The 24,448-nt window shown below is 48.7% G+C and overlaps 1 protein-coding gene across 4 annotated transcripts in view; it reads right to left on the bottom strand.

Moving 5' to 3' along the window:
* The window catches only part of SERHL2 (serine hydrolase like 2), a 33,299-nt gene extending 13,844 nt beyond the window's left edge, over nucleotides 1-19,455 (bottom strand). The window contains exons 1-5 of one of the 4 annotated variants that reach the window (XM_060025783.1): nucleotides 19,209-19,455; nucleotides 4,917-5,053; nucleotides 919-1,032; nucleotides 497-538; nucleotides 54-73 (exon numbers count right to left, since the gene is read on the bottom strand). In XM_060025783.1, coding sequence (XP_059881766.1) covers nucleotides 54-73; nucleotides 497-538; nucleotides 919-1,015 — 159 coding nt within the window. In that variant the 5' untranslated portion in view covers nucleotides 1,016-1,032; nucleotides 4,917-5,053; nucleotides 19,209-19,455. Of the gene's footprint in view, nucleotides 1-53; nucleotides 74-496; nucleotides 539-918; nucleotides 1,033-1,145; nucleotides 1,296-1,941; nucleotides 2,032-2,110; nucleotides 2,209-4,916; nucleotides 5,054-19,208 lie in introns of those variants that run through there. The other 3 variants (XM_060025782.1, XM_060025781.1, XM_069541217.1) reach the window with 3 other exon arrangements.
* Nucleotides 19,456-24,448: the final 4,993 nt, after the last annotated feature.

The following is a 24,448-nucleotide window of genomic DNA, read 5'->3' as shown; positions in this document are numbered from 1 at the left end:
CTCTCCCCACCCACCTGGAGCACGAGCAGGGACGGTCACTGTAAGCTACTCACCATTCCACCCACAGTGCCACCTGGGGGGACGAAAGAGTAGTTAGCTGATATTCCCCAGCTCTCAAAGTCCTTCTAAAACTCCTTCCCAGGGGTCGAGCCAGCCCCGAGCCAGGGGCCAGGCTCCTGGCCCCCACCAGCAGGCCGGGCTCTGCATTCACTATCAAACTTGAGGCTCCCTCTCTGGGGCCACGGGGTCCCTGCATCAGACATGACCCTGTTTCCCTCGTCAGATCCGGGGACTGCTATCTACGGGGCCACGTGTCCTTGGGGAGCTACCTGAGGCCAGAGGGCATGGTGCCCAAGGGTCAATGTCTGATGAACCCCCTCCATCTCCCCTTGCGGTTCCAGAAGTGCAAGGGAAAGATACCTGTGTACCAACTCCCCTCCCTTCCTCACAGCCCCACAGCCCAAGACCAGTCAGGTCTTGGCCAAAGCGTACTCACCAAAACTGTGGCCCAGGAGGGAAAAACGGTTCCATTTCAGGGCTGAAAACACACGGAGCCAGGTCTGGATGGGCCCAGCCTCCCCGCACCCTCTGTCCTGCAGTCGCTGTGCTCTGGAAATCCCTCCCCAGCATCTGGGATGCCCCACTCAGGAAACCCACTTAAAGGAGTCCCAGTTCCACAGCAGGGGTGGAACTCGCAGGAAGAAGTGTGCTCTTCTTGCCAGCTCTCTCCAGCTTTCCCAAAGTCACCCATGAATTCCTGGCAGAACTGGGGCCAGACCTCAAGTCACGCCCAAGCCAGCGTTGCTTCCTGGCCACCACAACCAACTCCAAGGATGAGGGCATGTCCCAGAGCACCCCCCCACACACACACCCCCACAACACACAGAGATGAACATACAGGCTCTGTCTCTTACTCACCTGCTGCGACCCTTCGGACCTCACTCACAAAGTTTTGGTGGTCATACGGGAAACCTGGGCTATAATGGGATGACAGCCCATGACCCCCGAAATCCATGGCAACGTAATAAAAGTCTGAGACAGAGGGAAAGGGTAGGGGAAGGCGTCTAGGTCAGCCACCTCCCCTTCCTGATTCTCCTGCAGTCCCACTGCCTCACCCCTTGGCTTCCATTCAGCCTCACGCCCACCTTTCGGGAGAAGAGGGATGAGTCTGTCAAAGGAGTTGGCATTGTCCAGCCACCCGTGAAGGCAGAGAACTGGGGGGCTCTTATGGGAGCCCCAGGCTTTGGCAGCAATGTGGCCCCAGGGCATAGCGAGCTTCAGCTCTGAGATTAGACCTGAAACACAGAGTGACCATTCATGGAGCCTGAACTTCCGGAGCCCCTCATCCACACCCAAGGTGTCCAGAGCATTGGCAGTACCCAGGGGGCTCAGCTGCCTGCGCTGCCCCCGGGGGTTATGGGGAGAGAGCCAGATGAGGAAAGCTAAGCGGGGTCCACTGGGTGAGGAAAACCTTGGGAGGGCTTCACAGCAGAACTTTCTAGAATAGGTTGGGGGGTTAGCTAGGCCTGGGCTCTGCCACTTGCTGGCTGTGTGACCTTGAGCAAGTTAGTAAAACCTCTCAACCCTCAGTTTCCTTTTCTGTCCCTTCGCAAACCCAGAAACTGAGGCACAGGGAGGTGCAGGCCATTCTCCAGGTCACACAGAGAGAATGGGGCGGAGCGAGGATTTAGCGCGGGCGGCACGACCCCAGGCCCCAGTCCCGACCACCGGGCACTACACTGTCTCCGGCCTGCTCAAGTCAGGGCTGCTTCCTCCGTCGCCCAGGGCTAACATTTTCGCCCTTCAGGCTCTCCCGGCCGGGCCTGAGACCTGCCTACCCCCAGACGCCCGCGAATTTGCCTCTCTGACCTGGGGCTCCCGGAACCCTGGGAGGTCAAGTGAGGCCAGGTCCCCGCCCCCCCGTCCCCCCGCGCCCCCCACCGCCGGTGTGGCTCGGCCTGCTCCAGAGGCTGCGGACGCAGGACTTGCTACCGCCAGGAGGGCGGCGAGCACCCCCCCACCGCGGTCCCAAGTAAGTGGGTGGGCGGATGGAAGCGCCCACGTGGCCTCCCCCATCACACTCCGGTCTCGGGGGCCCCGGACTGGGAACCTTCACCCATCGCTCGCGTCCCGCGGTCTCAAGGCGGCCGTCTCTCCATCCAGCTATGTCGCGCCGGAGCCTAGGGACGCCAGAGTTCCGGGTTCCGCCCTTCAGCGGCCAGACCCCCGCCCCGCCCCGCCCGCCCCGCCCGCAGGACTTCCGGCGGGCTGGCTGGATCCCGAAGGTGGTCGGATTTGACCTTCAGCTCCCGCCGCCGCCCGCACGGAGAAAGCCGTCCCCGCCCGCCCGGCGCAGGCTGTGAGCCGAGCCGCTGGGGAACCCGGGGGCTGTGGCCAAACGACCTTCAATATCTCGGGCTACACCCGGGGCCGCGTCGCAGGGAGCAGAGCCGGCCCTGCTTGACACGTGGGTGGTGGAACCGCGACCCTTGGACAGTCCACATGGCCACCCCTGCCCCTGCGCGGGACCAGGAGCTGGCGAAGGCCCAGGAGCTGCCCCAGCGAGCGGGGCACCCCGTGGGTCCTCACTGACCAGTACCGTAGGCCTAAAGGTGGGGTGACTCTCTTTTAGTGGTTTAATGTCCTCCTGGAAGGAGGGGCTGCGTCCACCGTATTCTCACTGTGTCCTGGGGTCCTCACCCTGCCTGGCATGAGCCAGCCTTAATAGTTGTTGTATGGGTGAAGGAATGAATGTATAAATTGGGAACATGAGGAACCCCCCAGGTGAGGAAGGGTTATAGACGATGACATTGAGCCTGGAGAGGATCACGTACCCCAAGGGGGTGTTTGGGGTGCTAAATCCTATAATAAAGGCACTGTAGTGTGCATCCTTTGAGTCTCTGAAAGTGGCTAGTCTAGGACAAGTAAGGGAAAATATTTCCTATTCACTCAGCACCATTTGCTAGTTGGAAGGCCTAGGAGAGAATCCATGTGGTCCCTGAGGGGTCACAGTCCAGCAGAGCTCCTAACTGGAACCAGAATCCAGCCGGCTGAGGGCTGGAGAGAGAGCTGTACAGTAAATTCTCCCTGGGGTGTGTGTGTGCCGGGGGCGGGGGGGGGGGGAGGTGATCAGAGACCCTGGTCCTGAAGACAGGGCTGGTGGACATGCTGGGGGGCGGGTCACAATGCAGGGAAAGTTGGTGGCTGGAAAATGTGGATAAGGGTGAGGATGGGTCTGAGTGTGGAGCTAAGGAGTTTGGACCTTACTGAATGGTGGGGGTCTGGGGAGGCTGGGAGCTGGGGTTGACGAGACCATCTCTAGGTGGTTACATGCACAGTGGTGTCCATGAGTTCCAGAAATGCTTTGGCTTCCTTGACAAGTTATGCAGGGGGTCACAGATCCTGAGGTGACAGAAGTGATCAATGGAATATTGACCGCCATATCAGTGAACAAAGGATGTCACAGTTCATCAGCAGTTGCAGCCACAGCCAGTGGTGAGCTGGAGAGTCCTAAGCAGACTTAGGAAGGAAAGAACACCTGCCATCTAGCAGCCATCAGACTGCAGCCACTCCCTACGGTGAGCCCTGAGGAAACTCAGGATGTGAAAACACGGGATACTGGCCCCAGATAGCTGAGGTTGTGTATCAAAGGAATAATTTCAGTGAGCCCAGACTCTTGCATCTTCCCATACACAGAAAAGTACTGAATTCCTTAACTTGAGATATCTGATTTTATTTTTTATTTTATTTTTTTTTAATATTTATGTATTTATTTGGCTGCGCTGCGTCTTAGTTGCAGCACGAGGGATCTGCGTTGCCACATGTGGGATCTTCCTTGCAGCATGCGGGATCTTTTTTTTTTTTTTTCAAGTTGCGTCATGTGTGATCTTCCTTGCAGCATGCGGGATCTAGTTCCCCGACCTGGGATCAAACCCGGGCCCCCTGCATTGGGAGCGCGGAGCCCTAGCCACTGGAACACCAGGGAAGTCCCTGGTTTTCTTTAATTAACAATAATCTTTTGATGTTCAGACTACCTGCCCTTTGTTGCAAAACTCCCATCTATCCTGGGTCCCCCCACCCCTCACCTCCTCGGAGCAGTTCTCTCAGGGTTACTTGAGATGCTGCCTCCCAGGCTTGAAGTCCTAAAAAATTCCCACCGAATAAAACATAACTCTCAACTTTTAGGTTGTGAATATATTTTTTTAGCTGACAGAAGTAATGGGGACATGGCCCCTGTGAAGAGGCTCCTTCCTCCTCTGCCCTGGGGACACACTGCCACCTCTTCATGGACGATGCCACATTTATACCTGGCACCAGGCTCCAGCCTGACCTCTGAGTGGGGACTTCTAGCACATTTGACCTCAAATTCCCTCAGCCCAACCGGCCCCTTCAGAACAGACCATATCCGCTACCTCATCTGTCCCTCAGGCTCGCCTCAGTCACCCACCTCCGCCTCCTTCCTCATCCTCACATTCACATCCTGACCGTGATCCCACCGCGGCCTTTCCCTGCCTGCCTCTGCCCCCTTCCATTCCACTGACCCCCCCCGGGCTGGGTGCCCATCACCCCAGGAAGACAAGAGAAATCCCTTCCCCCAGGCCCCCTGCTCCACCCCACGTATCCCATTGCCACCAGCTCACCCTACAGCATGGCTGCAGCTCTGACCTTTGGCATCACTACCCTCTGGAGGGAGGTGGATCTCCCGCCCAGCACTGGAGGCCCTCCCTGAGGTCAGTCTCCCTCCTTTTAACACACATATCCAGCACCAGGAATCCCGGGCTACTGGTTCTCTGCATGTGCCCACATTTTCACGCTGCTGCACCTTTGCTTACACCATTTCTTCGGTCCAGAATTCCGTTCCCCTTTGCCAACCCTTGAAACCCTACCCTTCTTTCAAGGCATGGTTCGAAAGTCACCTGCTCCAGGAAGCCCTCTTCAGTCCTCTCAGGTGGGATGCATCTCCCCATCTCTTGTTTTTGCTGCTGGTATGCTGCCTCTGACCCCCTGTCTGGTGTTGTATTCAACTGGGTCCACTTCTTGGGTGGGTCAGCTCCTAAAATTAGGAAAAGGTCTTACTCAACTCTGTTTTCCCCCTTAGCATCTACCAGAGTGCCTTGCACACAGTTGAGGCTCAGTCAACTTCTGCCGATTGAATTGGCTAAGAATTACAAAGAACATTCCCTCCCAGCCTGTCCCTCTGGGCTCGCGAAAGCAGCAGCACACAGTGCGGGAAGTCAGGGAGTAAGTCTTAAGGTCTTACGTCCTTACTACCTTGCTGTGTTCCTCCGGTTAAAATAGTGACCACATCCAGAGAGGTGGGAAGGGATTAATAAGTGAGAGCCAGAAATGTGCCCAGGAGTTCCTCCTTCATCAGCAAGAGGAAAGTCCCTCGGCTAAGTTTATGAAATAAAAGCAATCCTTGATACTAAATGCAGTGTGGTATCCTGGATTGGATCCTGGAACAGGAAAGGGACATTCTTGGAAAAATCTAAAATCTAGAGTTTAGTTCACAGTAATGTACCAATGTTAATTTCTAGCTTTGTATCATGGTTATGCAAGGCATTAACATCACAGGAAACTAGGTGAAGGGCGTAGAGGAAATTCTGTAGTACCTCTGCAACTTTTTCTGTGAGTTAAAATTATACCAACACTTAAGAGTTTCATTAAAAAAAAAACAACCCTGACAAGAAACTTGACTTATAGTTTAATTTGATTAAATATAATATAGCCTGTGTGTTGCACTGTGAAATGCACAGCCATTATTAACAAGCTTGTTTTGCTCTGTTCCAACTTTCTTTAACTAAAAAAAAAGTTTCCCCCTTGTATCCTATTCAATGTATTTAAAGCTTTAAACTTCTAAAGACGATTTTAGCTGTGTCCCATATAACTCGACATGGTATATTTCCTTCTCATTGAGTTATGCATATTTAATTTTTTAAAGAGATAACACACTCATGTAGTTCAAAGAAGAAACACACAAGAAGGTGTGCAGTGGGGTATCTTGTTTTCACCCCATCCCTGGCCAACCCACTCCCACCACTCACTTCAGGAAACTTCTATTAATTTCTTAGTATTCTTCGTGGGTTTTTTTTTTTTTTGCGGCACGCGGGCCTCTCACTGTTGTGGCCTCTCCCGTTGCGGAGCACAGGCTCCGGACGCGCAGGCTCCGCGGCATGTGGGATCTTCCCGGACCGGGGCACGAACCCGTGTCCCCTGCATCGGCAGGCGGACTCTCAACCACTGTGCCACCAGGGAAGCCCCGTGGGGTTTTTTGTTTTTTGTTTGTAATGTACGTGTGGGCAAATCTTCCCACTTTTCTGGCACTAGCTTGCTATACCCACTATTCTGTGCCTTAGCAGTATATCCTTGAGCTTTGTCCACATTCATTAAAAAAAAAACATGTTTCCTCATGCTATTTTTATACTTATGTAGTCTTCAACTGTGTGAATAAGCCACAGTTTTATTTATCTCTCCCTTACGGAGAGAAAATTGACTCTCAAAAGAAATGTTTCCCATTTTTTTGCTTCACAGCAATGCTGCATAGTATACCGCGGTCAGGGATCACTGTAAGTTAATCTCCCAGAGGAGGGAGAACTGGAGCAAAGGCTAACACAACCGTGATGTTGCTGGATGCTTCCACATCGCCAGACTGTCTCATTCTGCCCTCTACCTGTGCTGGACAAGCCTGCCTACTCCCCTGTGGCCTTGACAGAGGGGGCCAGTATCCAGCTTTTGAATTTATGTCAGTCTGATAGATGAGAAATTGTATCACAGGGTACTTATAATTAGAAGTTCTCTTTTTGGGTTAATGGGCTTGATCTCTTTACGAACTTAAGGGCCATTTGTGTTTTTAGAATGTGCTGTCTCTATTTTTGCTATTCCCACCCCCCCATTTCTTAGAACTCTTAATTATTTGAGAGATTAGTTCTTTTTTTGTGATATGAGCTGCATATTTTTTTCCTAAATGCTTGTCATTTGAATCTGTTGCCACACAGAAGTTTTTAAATTTTTATGTAGTCAAATCAGCCATCTTTTCTTATTTCACTTGTAGATTTGAGTCATCCGCAGAAAGGCCTTTGTCATTAAGTCTTGGGTGGATGGTTACACAGCAGTAGGTTTACTGGAACAGCTATGGCACGTGAAAGGAGCTTGGAAGTTTGTTTGTTAAATGAATTAATAAATGAAAGAATAAGGAATGATACATAACCTTGGAAAACCAGTGCACCTCAAAAATTGTATTTTTCTTTTTAGTTCCTTAGAGTGCCCGGAGAGTGGGCCTCTGGTCTCCAGTTTTGTGGGTCAGTCTCTGTGTGGGACGTTGCGCATATCTCATTTTCAGTCCCCTGTGGGTCAGGTAGTTTCACACCGTTAGAAAAAAACGTTAGGGAGTTCCCTACTCTACACAAATACACACCCTGTCACGGGGGCCCTGACAGAGGGTGACCCTCATGGGCTCAGGGCAGTTCCCCCCTCCACCCCCTGAAGACGGGGCTCTGCGTGGAGGGAGCGCCCGCACACTCCTGAGGCTTCAGGGCAGCAGATCCTCTTTGGTTTGGGCACGGATTCAGGGATGCTGGTTGTAACTTAGGGGACATAGGGTATAGCCAGAGCCAACTGAAACAGTGACGGGTGTTGGCCCAACCTGGTCGGACTGAGGGGCTGGTGTGCCCGGGGTCTCGGCGAGGGGTACTTGAATGCCTGAAGGTGGGGATGGACAGAAATGCTGGGTCCCTGTGGTGTGCCTGGCCCTGGGCAAGTAGCTTCAGAGTAAGTGACATAGTCCAGGGCAGCTTGGCAAACCCTCCGGAGCTATTAAAAGCCTTTGCTGAAACCTGAGCTCAGGGCGGGTAATACACTCTGTCACTCCACTACGTGTAGTCACAAGAGCTGCGTCTGCCCTGCTGTCCTTAGGCTGAGTTGGCTGCCAGCCTGCCCTATCCTACTGGCCTGAAGCACAGAGGCCTAAGCACCGTCTGCCAAGCCAGCTGTTCCCTCCTCCCCTCCCCTTCCTGCCCTGAGGCAGGGCCTGACCTGTTTCCTTAGAGCCCCAAGGTGACTGATGAGATGGAGGGAATTGACTCTGCTCTCTGTTTCCTTGCCACAAACAAGGCAAGGAAACATTATTTTTTTTATTTTTATTTTTTGCAGTACGCGGGCCTCTCACTGTCGTGGCCTCTCCCGTTGCGGAGCACAGGCTCCGGAGGCGCAGGCTCAGCGGCCATGGCTCATGGGCCCAGCCGCTCCGCGGGATGCGGGACCCTCCCGGACCGGGGCACGAACCTGTGTCCCCTGAATCGGCAGGCGGACTCTCAACCGCTGCGCCACCAGGGAAGCCCTGGTCCGGGAAGATCCCACATGCTACGGAGCAACTAAGCCTAAGCCCCTTCTTTGAGGGGCTAAATAGCAAGCCCCTTCTGAGAATACCCACAGCTTCCCTTTTGCCCAGGGAGTCTGGGTTTTCACCTCATTTCATTTAGACTTTAAAAGTCACAAAATGACATATATCCACTACCAAATGTAAAATAGATAGCTAGTGGGAAGCAGCTGCATAGCACAGGGAGATCAGCTCGGTGCTTTGTGACCACCTAGAGGGGTGGGATAGGGAGGGTGCGAGGGAGGGGATATGGGGATATATGTATATGTATAGCTGATTCACTTTGTTATACAGCAGAAACTAACACACCATTGTAAAGCAATTATACTCCAATAAAGATGTTAATAAAATAAAATTACAGGGATACAATGTACAGCATGGGGAATATAGTCAGTAATATTGTATTAACTTTGTAAGGTGACACATGGTAACTAAGCTTATTGTAGTGACCACTTCACAATGTGTACACACGTTGAATCGCTATGTTATACACCTGAAACTAAAACTATTATTGAATGTCAGTTATACCTCTATTAAAACAAAACAAAACAAAAAGTCACAAAAGACACACTGCTATATTTAAAATAGATAACCAAGGACCTACTGTATAATTAATTAATCAATCAATTAATTAATTTTAAAAGTCACAGAATAGAGTTCACCCAAACCAACAGATCTTGACTCAGTGAAACTAACTCTCCTCCCAGACTCACCCTTCCAGAGCGATGTTCAAATGTTTAAGCACTCGCCAGGCTGGGGTCCACCTTAACCCCTCAGTGCTGGGGAGGTCTGCAGGGCGTCCCTGGAGGGGCTCGTGGAGGCTCCTCACTAGCAGGTGTGAGAACATCTCAGTAGCTCAACAACTGGTCCAGCTGCACCATCAGTGTGGCCACCACTGTCCTCCTGTTGACTCAGGTTAGAAAGGGAAGCCGCTTTCTCTCTTTATCCCAGAATGTCTAACTGGAGGGGATCTTATGGTTCATCTGCCCCCAACCCTTCTGTTTTCAGATCATCAAAGAAACATTTTGTGGGCAGGCACTTTTCGCCAGACCCAGTGCTGGGAGCTGGAGTAGAGAGATGTGTCAGGAGTCCCTGCAGTCCGCGATGACAGGAGAGAGGAGACAGCCCAGGTTAGAGAGATTTGGAAGGTAGAACAGACAGGGTTTGGGGTGGCTGAGGAGTGGGGAAGAGACTGGAAGAGGAGGGCATCAGGATGGCTCCAAGGATTCTGACCAGGGTGACCGGGTGGATACGGGATTGAGCCATCGGCTACAAAGAGGTGCTCTCACAAGCTACAGTGAATGTACCAGAAATAGTGACTGTCCTTGCAGAACTGCAGGAACAGCATCATAGGAGGAGCCCCTTCTGTGTTCCCAGAGAATGTCAAGTGCGCCTCTATCAGTTCTGAGCAGCCAGTGTTGGAGGATGTGTCAACCTTCCTCCTGTTGCATCAGCCCTAGGAGCTGTGTCAGCTTCTTGCAATTACTAATCTTGCAATCTTTCTTAGTTTGCCCTTCCTTCTGTATCAACATTTTTGTAAACAATTTCCCTCATTAAATTCCTTCTGTTGAAATACCTAGTTTTTCTGTTGACTTAACTAGACACTGGTTGCTGTGATTACATACCCACCAGATCAGCAAAAAAATTTTTTTTTTAATTTTATCAATTTATTTATTTATTTTTGGCTGCGTTGGGTCCTTGTTGCTGCACGCGGGCTTTCTCTAGTTGCGGCGAGTGGGGGCTACTCTTCGTTGCGGTATGCGTGCTTCTCAGTGAGGTGGCTTCTCTTATTGCAGAGCACGGGCTCTAGGCGCGTGGGCTTCAGTAGTTGTGGTGCGAGGGCTCAGTAGCTGTGGCTCGCGGGCTCTAGAGCACAGCCTCAGTAGTTGTGGCGCATGGGCTTAGTTGCTCCGTGGCATGTGGGATCTTCCTGGGCCAGGGCTCGAACACGTGTCCCCTGCATTGGCAGGCATATTCTTAGCCACTGCACCACCAGGGAAGTCTGGCAACATTTTTAAAGTTTGATAATACCAAGTATTGGGTAGGATGTGGAGCAACTGAAGCTGCTGGTGGCAGGGGTGGGGTGTGTGTGTGTGTGTATAAATTGAGGCACTTTGAAAAGCAGTTTGACATCAGCTATTAAAGTTGAAGATTGATACTCTATGACCCAACAGTTTATCTTTTAGGTATAAAACGTAGAGAAAATGGTATACATATGCATTAAGATATATGTACAAGTAGTATTGCTTGTGAAAGCCAAAAGATGAATGATCTAAATGTCCATCAACAAAGATGAATAAATTGTGGTATATGAAATTCGATGGACTACGATATAGCAATGACAAAAAAATGAATGAGCGCTACACACATTACCAGACATGCAAGTTACAAACATCATGGTGAGTGAAAGCAGCAGTACACAAAAGAGAATGACAGGGACTTCCCTGGTGGCGCAGTGGTTAAGAATCCGCCTGCCAATGCAGGGGACACGGGTTCGAGCCCTGGTCCAGGAAGATCCCACATGCCGCAGAGCAACTAAGCCTGTACGCCACAACTACTGAGTCCACATGCTGCAACTACTGAAGCCTGCGTGCCTACAGTCCGTGCCCCGCAACGAGAAGCCACCGCAATGAGAAGCCCGTGCACCGCAACGAAGAGCAGCGCATGCTCGACATAACTAGAGAAAGCCTGCACAGCAACGAAGACCCAACGCAGCCAAAAATAAATAAACTTATTTTTTTTTAAAAAAGAGAGAGAATGACAGTGTAATACACTTTACAAGGAGTTCAAAAAGGAGAAAAACTATAAAGTACATTGTAGTAGGCAGAAAAAAGCCTCCCAAAGACGCTCGTGTCCTAATACCTGGAACCTGTGAATGTGTTACTTCACGTGGCAAAAGAGACCTTGCAGATGCAATAATAAGGACCTTGAGATGGGGAGATTAATGTGGATTATCTAAGTGGGCTCAAAGAAATCACAAAGGTCCTTGAAAGCAGAAAAGGGGGCAAAATAGAAAAGTCAGAGCGGAACATGTGATTACAGAAGAAAGGCACAGCGATGTGAAATGTTGCTGGCTTAGAAGAAGGAGGAAGCGGTCATGAGCCGAGCAATGTGGGTGGCCTCGAGACGCTGGAAAGGGCCAGCAATGGATTCTCCTCTAGAGCCTCAGAAAGAAACACAGCTCTGTGGACACATCGATTTTCAGCTCAGTGAGACCTGTGTCAGGCTTCTGACCTACAGAACTCTGAGATAATACATTTGTGTTGTTTTTAAGCCACTAAGTTTGTTACAGCAGTGATAGGAAACTAATACATATATATTGTTCAATCTTTTTCTGTTTTTCAGATTGGATAATTTTTATTGATCTGTCTTCAGGTTCTTTATTTCTTCTGTCATCTTCAATCTGTAGCTAAGCCCATTCAATGAATTTTAAATTTCAGATATTGTACTTTTCAGTTCTAGAATTTCCATTTGGGTCTTCTTTCTAGCTTCTATTACTCTGCTCAAATTTACTGTCTTTCCAGTAGTCATTAGTGTATTTTCTTTTATGTCCTTAAGCACACTTATAACAACTACTTTAAATATCTTTGCTAATTCCAACATCTGGGTTCTCTTGGGGTCAGTTTCCATTGCTTTTTTTTTTTTTTCTCTTGGTCACATTTTCCTGTTTATATGTTGAGTAATTTGGATTCTGTTCTGGTTATTGTGAATAATACATGATATAGAGTCTGGATACAGCTCTTCCACAGAATATTGATTTATCTATTTTAGCAATTAACTTGGTTGAACTCCTTCTGCAAATTTGGTCTCCCTTTTAGTAAAAAGCAGCTCAAATTTCAGTGTTGCTCTTTTAGCCTCAGCTGGGCTTCTTGGAGTCTACCCCATGCCTACATAATTCAGTGGTCAATCAGAGGTCTGGACAGGATATATATACAGATTTTGGGGCTCCTCAACTCTCGTTCTCTCCTTTGGAACTCCCCTACTTAACTTGCCAGCTTTTGCCACAATCTGTTTTTCAGTTTTCAAACTAGGAAGACTGTGGGGCTCTATTCAGGTTTTAGCTGTCTGTATACCTCTTTTAGCTGTGAGGATTGGGGCCTGCTTTTAGCCTAAATCTATTTTAAGAAGTGGGAAACTCACTCGGTTCCTTTCTTTTCCACGTGTCAACCCCCATCCAGTATCTTTTTGTTTCCGTTGCTTTCTGGTGCCTTCAGGTCATTGTTTTTTATATTTTTCCCCAGAATTTACAATTGTTACCTGAGGAAGCTTGGTTCAATAGAAGTGGAATATCTAAAAAATATAGCTTACGGATTAATACATAGTGGTAAACTATAAGGTATAACAAGGGGAGGAATATTAGTCTTGGGAATGTGATCAGGGAGAGACACATAGGGACCATCTAAAATGATGGCAATGTTCTAGCTCCAAAACTGTTTGGTGGTTATATAAGTGTTTGCCTTATTTTCATAAATCTTCAAAGTGTTACAGATATCTTACATACTCTTCTATATATGACATACAATTTAAAATACAATGTTTAGTGTCTTTAACGACGGAGATATAGAATTGGAACCATGGGCCTACAGCTGGCAGGTGATGCCATGGAGATGAATGAGGTCTACTTGGAGGGCGTGCAGTGCAGGAAGGGGAAAGGTCTGGGAGATCCTGAGGAGCCCTGGCATTTCCTGGACAGGCAAGGGGAGGGGGGCCCACAAAGGGAGTCTTACGCAGTGCAGTCAGACCCTTGGGAGGAGAAGTGGTCTGCCACCCATAGAAGTGTGCCATCTCCGGGAAGCCAAAGGAGGAGACTGTCAAGAAGGGAGTGGTCTAATCTACAGAGCCAAAAAAAAAAAAAAAAAAAGAAGGGAGTGGTCAACAGAATCAAGCACTGCAGAGAGAACAGCACAAGCTGAAGCTGGAGCTGTGCTCATGGGAGTGTAAGGTTAGGGGATGGTTATCACTCGGTTCACTGGTGAGATGGGGTCAGTATCCTGATACAGTGCATTGAGGAGTGAACAGAAGGTGAGGTGGGAAGGCAACAAGGCCAGGCTCCATCTCAAGGGCAGGACAAGGTACATAGGCACCTGGGAGTATTTCAAAGAAAATGTAGTAAAGCTCAAATCAAAACAGTAGAAGAGGAAAGACAAGTGTCACAAAAAAGGGTGAAGTGACATCCCTGCCAACTGAAACTGATTAGGGTTTGTCTAGAGATTGGAATGGAGAAGGAAGAGGAAGCATCTTTGTTGAATTTGTATACTTGTGTTATAATTATGTATTCATACATCCCGGCCACCTGTCTGGAGTGAGTGGTGCAAAGGCTCAGGGAAAAGTTAGTAAGGCTCGGCCTGGCCTCTGCAGTGGAGAGGACTGCACTCCACAAGGAAAGGCCCGTCCAAGCCTGTCTCCCCATCACTAAAACAACTGAATGCTTGCAGTTCCTCTGCATGTTCCTTCCAGAGGGCTCCTGGGACCACCATGGCACCCATCCCCACCCCAGCATAGGCCCTGGCCCAGGATGGCCTTCCATTTGGGATGTCTCCTCCCCCTTACTGTTGCCTTTAAAGCATCTGAGAAGGAGAAGTGGGTGTGGGTGGAGAGGAAATTTGGTGATGGGTTGTACCCAACCCACCTGGGTACAAAAGTACCACCGGGACAAAGTACCACAAACTGGGGGACTTAAACAACAGACATTTATTGTCTCACAGTTCTAGAGGCTAGAAGTCCAAGATCAAGGTGTCAGCAAGGCTGGTCCTGAGGGAGAATCTCTTCAGGCCTCTCTCTCAGCTTTGGGGGTTGCTGGCGATCTCTGGTGTTCCTGGGCTTGTAGATACATCACTCCGATCTCTGCCTCCATCTTCACATGGTGATTTCTGTGTCTTCACATCTTCTTTCTTCTGTGTGTGCCTGTCTCTGTGTCCAGATTTCCCCTTTTGATGAGGACACCTGTCATATTGGATTAGGACCCACACTTAGGACTTCATTTTAGCTTGATTATCTCTGTAAAGGCCTTATTTCCAAATAAGGTCACATTCACAGGTACTGAGGATTAGAATGCCAACATATTTTTGGGGGGACACATTTCAACCCATAACGTGGGTATATGGGGGTTTGTTATACTCTTTTTATATATGGGGTGTATGCTCTCTACTTTGGTATACGTTTGAAATTTTCCATAATAAAATGTTAAATAAGCAAAACAAAACAAAACAACCCCCCCCAATCCCCTTTCAACTTTGGCCCCATTTCTCAATTCAGCTTCATATCAAAATTCCTTCAGAGATGTCTCCTCCCGCTGACTTGCCCCCTCTCTGCCCAGCTGTCTTGAACCTACTTCAAACAGGCTTTTTTTTTAAAAAAAACCATTTTATTTTATATTAGAGTATAGCTGATTAGCAATGTTGTGATAGTTTCAGGTGCATAGCAAAAGGACTCGGCCATACATATACATGTATCCATTCTCCCCCAAACTCCCCTCCCATCCAGGCTGCCACATAACATTGAGCAGAGTTCCCTGTGCTATACAGTAGGTCCTTGTTGGTTAACCGTTTTAAATATAGCAATGTAGGGACTTCCCTGGTGGCGCAGTGGTTAAGAATCCACCTGCTAATGCGGGGGACACGGGTTCGAGCCCTGGTCCAGGAAGATCCCACGTGCCGTGGAGCAACTAAGCCCAGGCGCCACAACTACTGAGCCTGAGCGCTAGAGCCCGCGAGCCACAACTACTGAAGCCTGCATGCCACAACTACTGATGCCTGCGTGCCACAACCACTGAAGCCCATGCGCCTAGAGCCCGTGCTGAGCAACAAGAGAAGCCACTGCAATGAGAAGCCCTTGCACTGCAATGAAGAGGAGCCCTCCCTCGCCACAACTAGAGAAAGCCCGCGCACAGCAATGAAGACCCAATGCAGCCAAAAATAAATAAATAAAGCAGTGTATACACGTCAATCCCAAACTCCCTGACTATCCCTTCCCCTCTGGTAACCATAAGTTTGTTCTCTAAGTCTGTGAGTCAAACAGGGAATTTCTACCAGTATCTATCTGTCAGGGTCCAGGCAGGGGGCAAAAATCATACAAGTGATTTGAACAGGGAAAATTTCAATACAAAGAATTATTAACGAGGTAAAAGATGGTTAACTACTGGGTGGAATAAAAGAGAAGGCGTAACTGAGGTAGCAACCCAGCAGAGGCGAGCACCTCTGGGGCTGAGGTAAACGTGAATGAGGAAGGATTGGGAAGCTTAGGGCACGAGGCTCCACAAGGCTGAGGTTCAGATTTCTGACGTGAGGCCCCGGCTGGCACAAGAACACGGTACCCCCGTAAATGAAACAAAGGCGGAAGAATGCTGGGATGAGAATTACTGAATGTTTAAAAGTAAATTAATAACCAAAAATTATACACAACACGATACATAGGCATCTCTGGTTTTGGAGCCTGGTCACGGACATTTTGGGACAGGATGATAGCCGCCTGGGCCTCTACGGTGAAGTCCACGTGGTGTGAGCCTCCAGAAGGGCTTCCCGTTACCCATCCTGACAATGAGCAAGTGCAAAGTGGGTGAGGGGCTGACCCAAACAGAGTCCTTCCACGAGGAAGAGGGGGTGTAGCCAAATGCACCAGAAACATGTTCTGGGTGTTTAAGTAAAACCATGTCATTCACGTCACATCCCAGCGACAGACTGCGTTACCTACAGACACTGGCTGTTACCCAGAAACACATGCCCCAAAGACCCTTGCGCTTTCCAGGACTAAATGACACAGAGACCCTTGCTGCCACCCGGGCATTACCCATAGACCCTTGCTGCCGCCTGGGCATTACCCAGAGACCCTTGCTGCCTCCCGGGCATTACCCAGAGACCCTTGCTGCCACCTGGGCATTAGCCATAGACCCTTGAGTTGCCTAGGACTGCATAACCCACAGACCTTTGCTGTTGCCCAGGAAATACGATCCTGACAGGCAGTCAGAGATTCTCTCACTTTGGGCTTCTCTTTTTTTCAAAGGTTACAATTAAGGGAACTGCATTCTAGGGTGTCCTTCCTTCCTTAAAATGTCGTTACAGCTTGGGCTCACGTATGGTCACACATATGGATAACTGCTTTACCTTTTTAATCACAAAATGAATAAATCCTTGTTATAAAAATTCATAGTATGGATTACCTTTTATTAAATCGATTGTCTTATAAGAGGCAGGGGAAGAGAAGAGAAGCAATCCAGTAGATCCCTAACACCTGATTCACAGGGTAGACTAGAAAACGCAGAGAAAGCTCCTAGCCCGATGCATGGCACTCGGTCAGTATTCAATAATAGGCAATATCATTATCCTCAAGCCACAGGGGGGAGCTCGGGGAGAGGGACAGGAGTGAGGAGGGCTGACAGATTGTCAATGTAGTTATTGCCAGAGTCAGACAGAGGAGCCCAGGACCCAAAGCTTCCCTGAGTTATGAAAGGAGCACAGAACAGGGAGCCCAACTGCGTTTAGTTCTTCTGGCTCCAAGTCATGTATGCAACACGTTTTCTTGCTGTAAAATGAAGCAGTGTATGGTCTCCGTGTCTCCTAGTTCTAACGTGTTAGCACCCCCCAGTCAGCTTCAGGGAACGTCCTTGCCCTGAATCCTGCATCCTGCCCGCCATGGTCTCTACAGTAAAAGGGGGTAGGTTCTTCCTAGTTGATTAAGCAACCAGAGCAACACAGACTAGAATTCTTCAACTCCTACCATATAACAGAATAAGTGGGCTTTTCTTTCTTTCTTTTTGCTCAATAACTGTGACAAGGGTCAACTCTGCCTACACTACATTATTTTATTTTTTAAAAGATATTTATTTATTTATTTGGCTGCATCAGGTCTTAGTTGCGGCACACGGGATCTTTCGTTGCAGCGCACAGGCTTCTCTCTAGTTGTGGCGTGAGGGCTCCAGAGTGCACAGGCTCAGTAGTCACGGCACGTGGGCTCAGTTGCCCCGTGGCATGTGGGATCTTAGTTCCCTGACCAGGGATCGAACCCGGGTCCCTAACCAGTTACTGGGGTGGGCAACCTGATCCAAGTTGGGCCAAGTTGTCCCGCAAATCTGGAATTGGGTTTGATATTCCAGCCTTACTCTAGGCCTCTCTTCAGAATGGAACACATTTTTTTAAAAAATTAGGAGCTGTAGTATGACCATCATCTATCCCTGCAACCTAAGCGGTGGGGGAAAAAAAAAAATCAGATGTGCGTAGAGCAGCAGAGAATGAAACAGGATGCCCTCAAGGCGTGGAGGGGGTGCTGTGGTGTGCCAGCCAGATCCTCCGAGGGCCGGGGTGCCATTCCTCCAGCCATCGGCTGTGACAGCTCACAGCTGAGTTCTTCCCTGAGACTTGCCCTTTACTGAAGGGACCAGCCATGACCAAGGATATGACCTCCCTAGCGCAGTCCACCACCAACGACTGGTCCATGCAGGGGTACAAAGGGCTGGCCCCCTACCTTGATTCAGGACAACTCTGAAGGACCATCCCAGCTTCTGAGCTCCCTATGGAATTGGGTCAGGCTCCCAGCTGCATCGAAGTTCAACTTTTGTCCAGCGCAGCTTCTCTGATTTACTCAGAGGCTGCCCAATAAGCTGTCTGCATGCACGAATAAGAGACTCCAGCTTTGTTTCCCAGGGCACCCAACCTAAGATAAGAGGCTTACAGTTGAAAGGGACTGGTGGTATAACTGATGGTTGCTATGACGATGCCGTAGTTCCTCCCAATAAGCATCTCTGCTTCCTTGCTGGCTCTAGTGTTGTGTCTTCCTAGATTAATGTTTACTAAATGGAACATAGTTTGAGGGAGGTCAGGGTGGTAATCATTTCAGCCTCCAGCATAGCAGAGTAGGCCGGGGGAAAACTTTGCAAGGGAGGTAAAGTCTGGCCTTGGCACTTCATCCTTTTTCTGAACCTCCCTCACACAGCCCATCAGGTCCCCCCACCGTCCTAGGGCGGAGATGTGAGGTGCTTCCCCCAGCCCAGCCGGCTTCTCTCTTTCAACAAGGACTGAGGGCCCACAAGGTGCGGGGCTCCTTCCCTTACCCATCTCACCATCACAGTGCCCTAGACCAGGTCCCATCTCTGATGCCTGCAGTAGGCGACACACATGTGCATTAATTCCCACCAGCTGCATTTTTACCACGGTGCTTTCCCTTGGGTTCCTGTTCCTGGTCTCAAGGAATTTCCTCCTCTGGTGAGACAGCAGCTCAGTCCCCATTTAAAATCTGGAAAAGTCTCCAGGCTGAAGGCGGTATAGACGCTCAGAGGCCCTCAGATGGGCTCCAGAAAAAAATTTCATCCAAACCTCTCGTATTGCCACTGAGTAAACAGAAGTATTTTAACCAATCCTGCAGGTCGGGACAGGCGGGTGGGGAAATGCTTTTCCAACGACTGAGAGGTTCGTTTCAATTTGATTCTCTCACCACCCAGCACCAGCCGCCTCCCGCCCTTTGGATGGTTTCCAGGCGTGAATTTGCTTCCAGGTGCGCAAGGGGCGCGGGGAAGGCGGGGCGCGGGCGGGTACCGTGGGGGAGGGGAGCGGGGGCGGGTGGGGGCCAGAGGAGCCGTTCTGGGGCCGGGGTCTGCCTGCGTGGCTGGGGGGTGGGGTGAAGGGGTGCAGGAGGGAGGGAGAGAGCGAGTGTGTGTTTGTGTGTGGGGTCCTCACCGCCCCCCCCACCCCCGTTCTCCTTCCTTCTAGAACCCCTTCGGGGGCGGGGCGAGTCTCCATCCCGGCCGCGACTTACGCGACACTTTTTTGGAGAAAGAAAGCTTCCTTAATTGAGGGCAGTGGGGTGACAGGCCGAATGGAAGGGGAGAGAGGCATTTCATCCTTACCGGGACATAGAGTTCGAAGAAGACCCGCCTCCTGCAGACCCGGAATTCGACCCCTCGAGAGCGGCTCGGGCCGCACCGGCACCCGGCCGGTGCGAGGACGCAGGTGGGCGCTGCGGGGTTTAGGGTGAGCGCGAGCAGAAAGGGGGAGACGCATGAGGGGGCACTGGACGGTCCACGGAGGCCCCGGCCGCCGCGGGACGCCAAACACGCAGCGCCGCGCGGACCTCGGGCGGTGAGGACCTCGTGCGCGGGTCAACCCCCAGGAAGCCGTGCGGCGCTTCCCGGGCGGGACTGGAGCGCGCCCTGGCGGCCTCCCTCCTTATTGCAGCCCTTGCCCGCGTCCTCCCCGGGCGGACGCGGGGACCCGGGCAGGCGCCGCGAGAGCGTCCAGCAGCTTCCTACCAAGGCCTGCAGTCCCTTCGCGCTTAGGCTGCTACTGATCTGGCCTTAATTTAAAGAGAAAAGGGAGGAAGGGTCTTCCTTCCGACCCCTGTGTGAGAAAATGGAGAGGAATACACATACACTCCGGTGGGGTTCTCTAGACGTTTTTGGTTCAAGGACCACTTCGGGGTCAAAGATTCTAAAGCACATCTCCTGCTGCCGCCGTACAAAGTCTTAGGGCGCTTTTAATTGGACAGTCACTGAAAAGTTAGATTTGGCACTTGGGAATGGGGTTTCAGATATGTACAGAAAACAGAATAATGTTTTTACAAATTGTTGATTCGTTTGTGATTTGATTCTTTGAACGTTGCTTCTTAAACTGCCGGGAGGACCTTCGGGGTCAACTCAGAACCAGTATTGGAGAATACTTCTGATTCACCAGGCAGGAATTGTAAGGATCGTCAGTTTGTTTTAGGTTGAATCGATGGTACCAGGGACATTCTGGGACCTCGGAGTATTCTAGAACTGTGCCCACGTTGGGCTAGCGGTTGATAGAGTACGGTTTATCAAAGTAGTGTAAGACAGAAAGGGCTTCCGAATGTAACCGATTGAGTGATAAGACCCACCGTACCTGCATCATTTAGAAGAACGTACTTATTGGTCCATCGATACAGGGCTAGAAAGAAATAGATTTCACCTTCTTCCTTGGTCTCATAACATTTATTTTTCCGAAGTTCTAACTTAAACACTTTCTGTTACACTTTTAGCACACCATCTCTTGTTGCTTTTGGAAATGGAGGGCAATTTATCAACTTCTACATGATAAATTTCCAAATAATTGAAGACAATTATTAATTGTATGCGCTTCAACCTTCTTTCCTCCAGGTTAAATAATGAAAGTCTTTAACCTATCTTCATATCATGTATTTTCTGTCTCTTCTCTCTCTAGCTTTTTTCATCCATCTTCAAACATGAAACTGTACAATGATACATAATAATTATAATAATAATGCTCACAAAGAATATGTAAATTAAGCATCCCAAATGCCATCTTTATACATTGCATATATGTCTTCATATCCTTGGAGACAGTGGGAGACCAGCTCCTATTGGAAGAATTCATAGTCCTAAGTTTTAGACCAAGTATATGTGGAAATAGCCACCCAACCACTCCCAGCACCCACTACGCTACCCCCTGCCTTCAGCTTGGAAATAGATTGGATATTGTTTATATAGCTGTTTCTCAAAACTGTTTTCAGGTCAAATAATGTCTTCAGTTGAAATAAAACTCTGCTTTCCTCACTTGGGATTTTACTAAGACAATGAGGCAAATGCTGTGGGCTTTACCCAAGGGAGCTTTATGCTTTTTTTTTGTTTTTTTGGAGCCTTATGCTTTAGATACATAGTTGGAGAGTAACTGAAGTTTATAACACCAAAAAAAAAAAAAAAAAAAAAAAGCCCTCATCTGTTCGGTTCATCCTGGGAGGTTTGTAGTTCATTACTAATTCATGGGGCAGCACACACCTACTCAGTGTCTAAATCTGCCTTGAGGTCTTTGTGTTTTCCTTTGCCTCTTATCAATCGCTGTCTGTGGAGACAGCTCCAAAGAAGAATGTCTGGGCATCTACCCTTTGCCCCAGAAACTCCCAGTTGGAGGATCCTGAAAGCAAACATGAAAAAAAAAAAAAAAGGTATTTAATCTAGCAAATGCGCCGCCACCGCCGCCTCCCCCCCTCCCTGCCCCGTTCTAGACGTTTCGTTGTCAAGGCACGTACAAAACTTTCTTGATACTCTGGCACTTGTCACCCAAGAGTAGAATTTTGTCCTATGAAGTCAAAAAAAAAAAAGAAAAGAAAAGGTATCCATTCAGTTTACCATTATGGAAAGTGCCAGGTGGATAGGGAAGAAGGAGAGTATATAGCTTCCCTTGTCCATAGCATTTGATTATAAAACATTTGGTAGGAAAAGTATAAGAAACTGCTACCTGAACATCTAAAGTTGTAACTCTGGTCCCCAGCTCAGCACCCTGTTTGCTTTCGTCATTCATCCCCGTTTGCAGCTATTTTCTCTTTGTCTTTGGGCTGTTTTGCTGCTAGTCAGTTAGCTCCCCAGGGCAGTCAGCACCTCAGCATCAGTCCTCTGCCTGGCACAGAGGCAGAGCCCTCTCAGAAGCTGTGTTCAGGGTAGGACCAGGTCTCATTTGTTCTTCTGGCAGTCTCTGCACCCTGTGTTCCCTCTTCCACGGATCTCCTCCAATTCCCACAGGGAATGAGTCAGTAGTCTCCAGTCCACATGTAATCTACGTTATGCCATGTGTCTGAAATGGACTATATTTTTTGACAAGCCACCAAATCCTTTCCAAGAATGTTCTGAAATCAAGTACGAAGTGAGAAGTGGCAGTGCAAGAAGGGACAAACCTGACCTCGGCTGGGCTCTGCCGCGTACTAGATGGGTCACTCTGGACTGAACACAGTGTCCAGATTTGTGGTGGAGCACAATACTCCTTCCCTCGTTAGGAATGACGCGGCATGTGAAGATTAAGTGAGATCATAATGGCCAACATTTATTGAGCACTAGCTATGCCCAGCATGGGTCTTAGAACTTTGTGCACTGAATCATTTAATCAATGAGATAATGCCAGTAGGGTGCCTGGCTCGGCGTCCTACACAAAATAAATGGTAGATAAAAATAGCATGAAAAATTTATTCAGTGAGAAAAGAGACTATAGATAGAAAACTTCTTAATGCTTCTTTAGCCTATTGGAAATGCAATTAATGTACACAGTCAAAACTCCTCTGTTTTACTGTGTGAAAACTGACATATAATGTTCAAAGGTTGCAATTTTAACTGCTTTTTAAGCTTCTTGGTGTGATGTATTTTAAGTTTAAGAATGTGTCAAGTTATTGTAAGCTGCATACATTTCATTTGAATGTTTATATTTTGGCATTACTGATTTAAAATGCATAAGTGTTTTAAAAAATTGAGCTACATACTTAAAACTTATTGTAGGATTAAAGAAAATACTTATATTTAATTTAACTTTATTTTTATATAAATAATTTTATAAAATACGTAATACTTAGCACAGTTTTGATATAGTATGTGATATAGTATGTTTATTACCTAAGATGCCATGGCCTGATGCTTGCGTTTCAATCCTGGTTCTGACACTGATAACCTACATGGTTGTGACATGTAAGTTATCAGTGCCAGATGACTCTGTGTCTCTTTGTCTGCATCTGTAAAATGGGATGATAATCTCATAGGGTTGTTGTGAAATTTAAGCTAATGAGTCCATGTAAAGCCCTTAATAACTGTTAACTAGTTTAATCCAACTTTTTCTCACCTCCCACACCCAGGCCTAGAGAAGTCTTGGGAAGGACCAAGGATGACTATGTGCTTTTGTACCTTTAGTGTGCAATATCTGTCCTATTTCTGTATCTTAAAAAGTTCTCCAGCATTCACTGATGATTTCACAGGTACCTATTCCCTAAACCCCTTGCTGATCCCACTGACTTGCCATTAGCATCCTATGTGTATTTTCCATTATAGAATTAACTTTAGCTCTCCATTCATTACAGCTTTGGGTTCTTGTCTAATCTTGGCTACTCATCTTTTGACCCCCACCAACTCAGTAAACCTTTAAGCATTTGCTGAGGGTCTCACCTCATGTGGGATACACAAGCGGGGTGAGATGAAGTTTTCTTTCACAGAGAATATACAGTTCCATTATGGCTACTAGCTTTCCAAGCTCTATCAAGTGCCAAAAGGTCTAGCAGAGGTAATTGCTTTGTTTTTAATACACGTCCTGGAAACCTAGAGGAGTCAGAATCTTCAGGGAAGGAGGAGTGGGCTTGAGGTAAGTCTTCAAGGATGCTTAGAGTTTGATAGGTGGCCTTGGCAGGAGACAGGTGCCTGGGGAGACTGGAGAGCCAGCCTTGCCTGTGGGGAGAGAATTCCGATTTGGGGTTGGATGGGTAGGGCGGGACCAAATTATGGTGGACTTTGGAAACTAATCATGTCTTTAGATGTGATAAGAGAGGAAATGGAGAGGCCCTGTGTATCTTTTCTTTTTTAAATTAATTAATTAATTAATTAATTTTTGGCTGCAGTGGGTCTTCGTTGCTGCGCATGGGTTTTCTCTAGTTGCGGAGAGCGGGGGCTACTCTTCGTTGCAGTGCGCGGGCTTCTCACTGCGGTGGCTTCTCTTGTTGCGGAGTGCGGGCTCTAGGCGTGCGGGCTTCAGTAGTTGTGGTGCGCGGGCTCAGTTGCTTCGTGGCATGTGGGCTCTTCCCCAGCTAGGGGCTCCAGCCTGTGTCCCCTGCGTTGGCAGGAGGATTCTTTTTTTTTTTTTTTAATTTATTCATTTATTTATTTTTGGCTGTGTTGGGTCTTCGTTGCGGTGTGTGGGCTTCTCATTGCAGTGGCTTCTCTTGTTGTGGAGCACAGGCTCTAGGCGCATGGGCTTCAGTAGTTGCAGCACATGGGCCCAGTAGTTGTGGCTCACGGGCTTAGTTGCTCCGTGGCATGTGGGATCTTCCCAGACCAGGGCTCGAACCCATGTCCCCTGCATTGGCAGGTGGATTCCCAACCACTGCGCCACCAGGGAAGCCCCGGCAGGAGGATTCTTAACCACTGTGCCACCAGGGAAGTCCTAGCCCTGTGTATTTTAAACAAAGTCGTAGGTAAATACGGCCCCTACTAAAAGAGCCTGCGTTAGGATAATAAAATCAGTGGAATCAATACAGCCCGGGAATTTTTCCTGAAAAGCAACTTTTAAGTGTTTATTAACATCTCAGTTTTTGTCCTTAATCAGTAGGAATTGTAAGTGGAATTGAACTTGTGACACGTTTTATTCT

The sequence above is a fragment of the Delphinus delphis genome, chromosome 11 (assembly GCF_949987515.2).
Source record: "Delphinus delphis chromosome 11, mDelDel1.2, whole genome shotgun sequence".
Taxonomy (NCBI): Eukaryota; Metazoa; Chordata; class Mammalia; order Artiodactyla; family Delphinidae; genus Delphinus; species Delphinus delphis.
The sequence above is the reverse complement of the archived record's forward strand: the minus strand, read 5'-3'. Positions and strand labels throughout refer to the sequence as shown.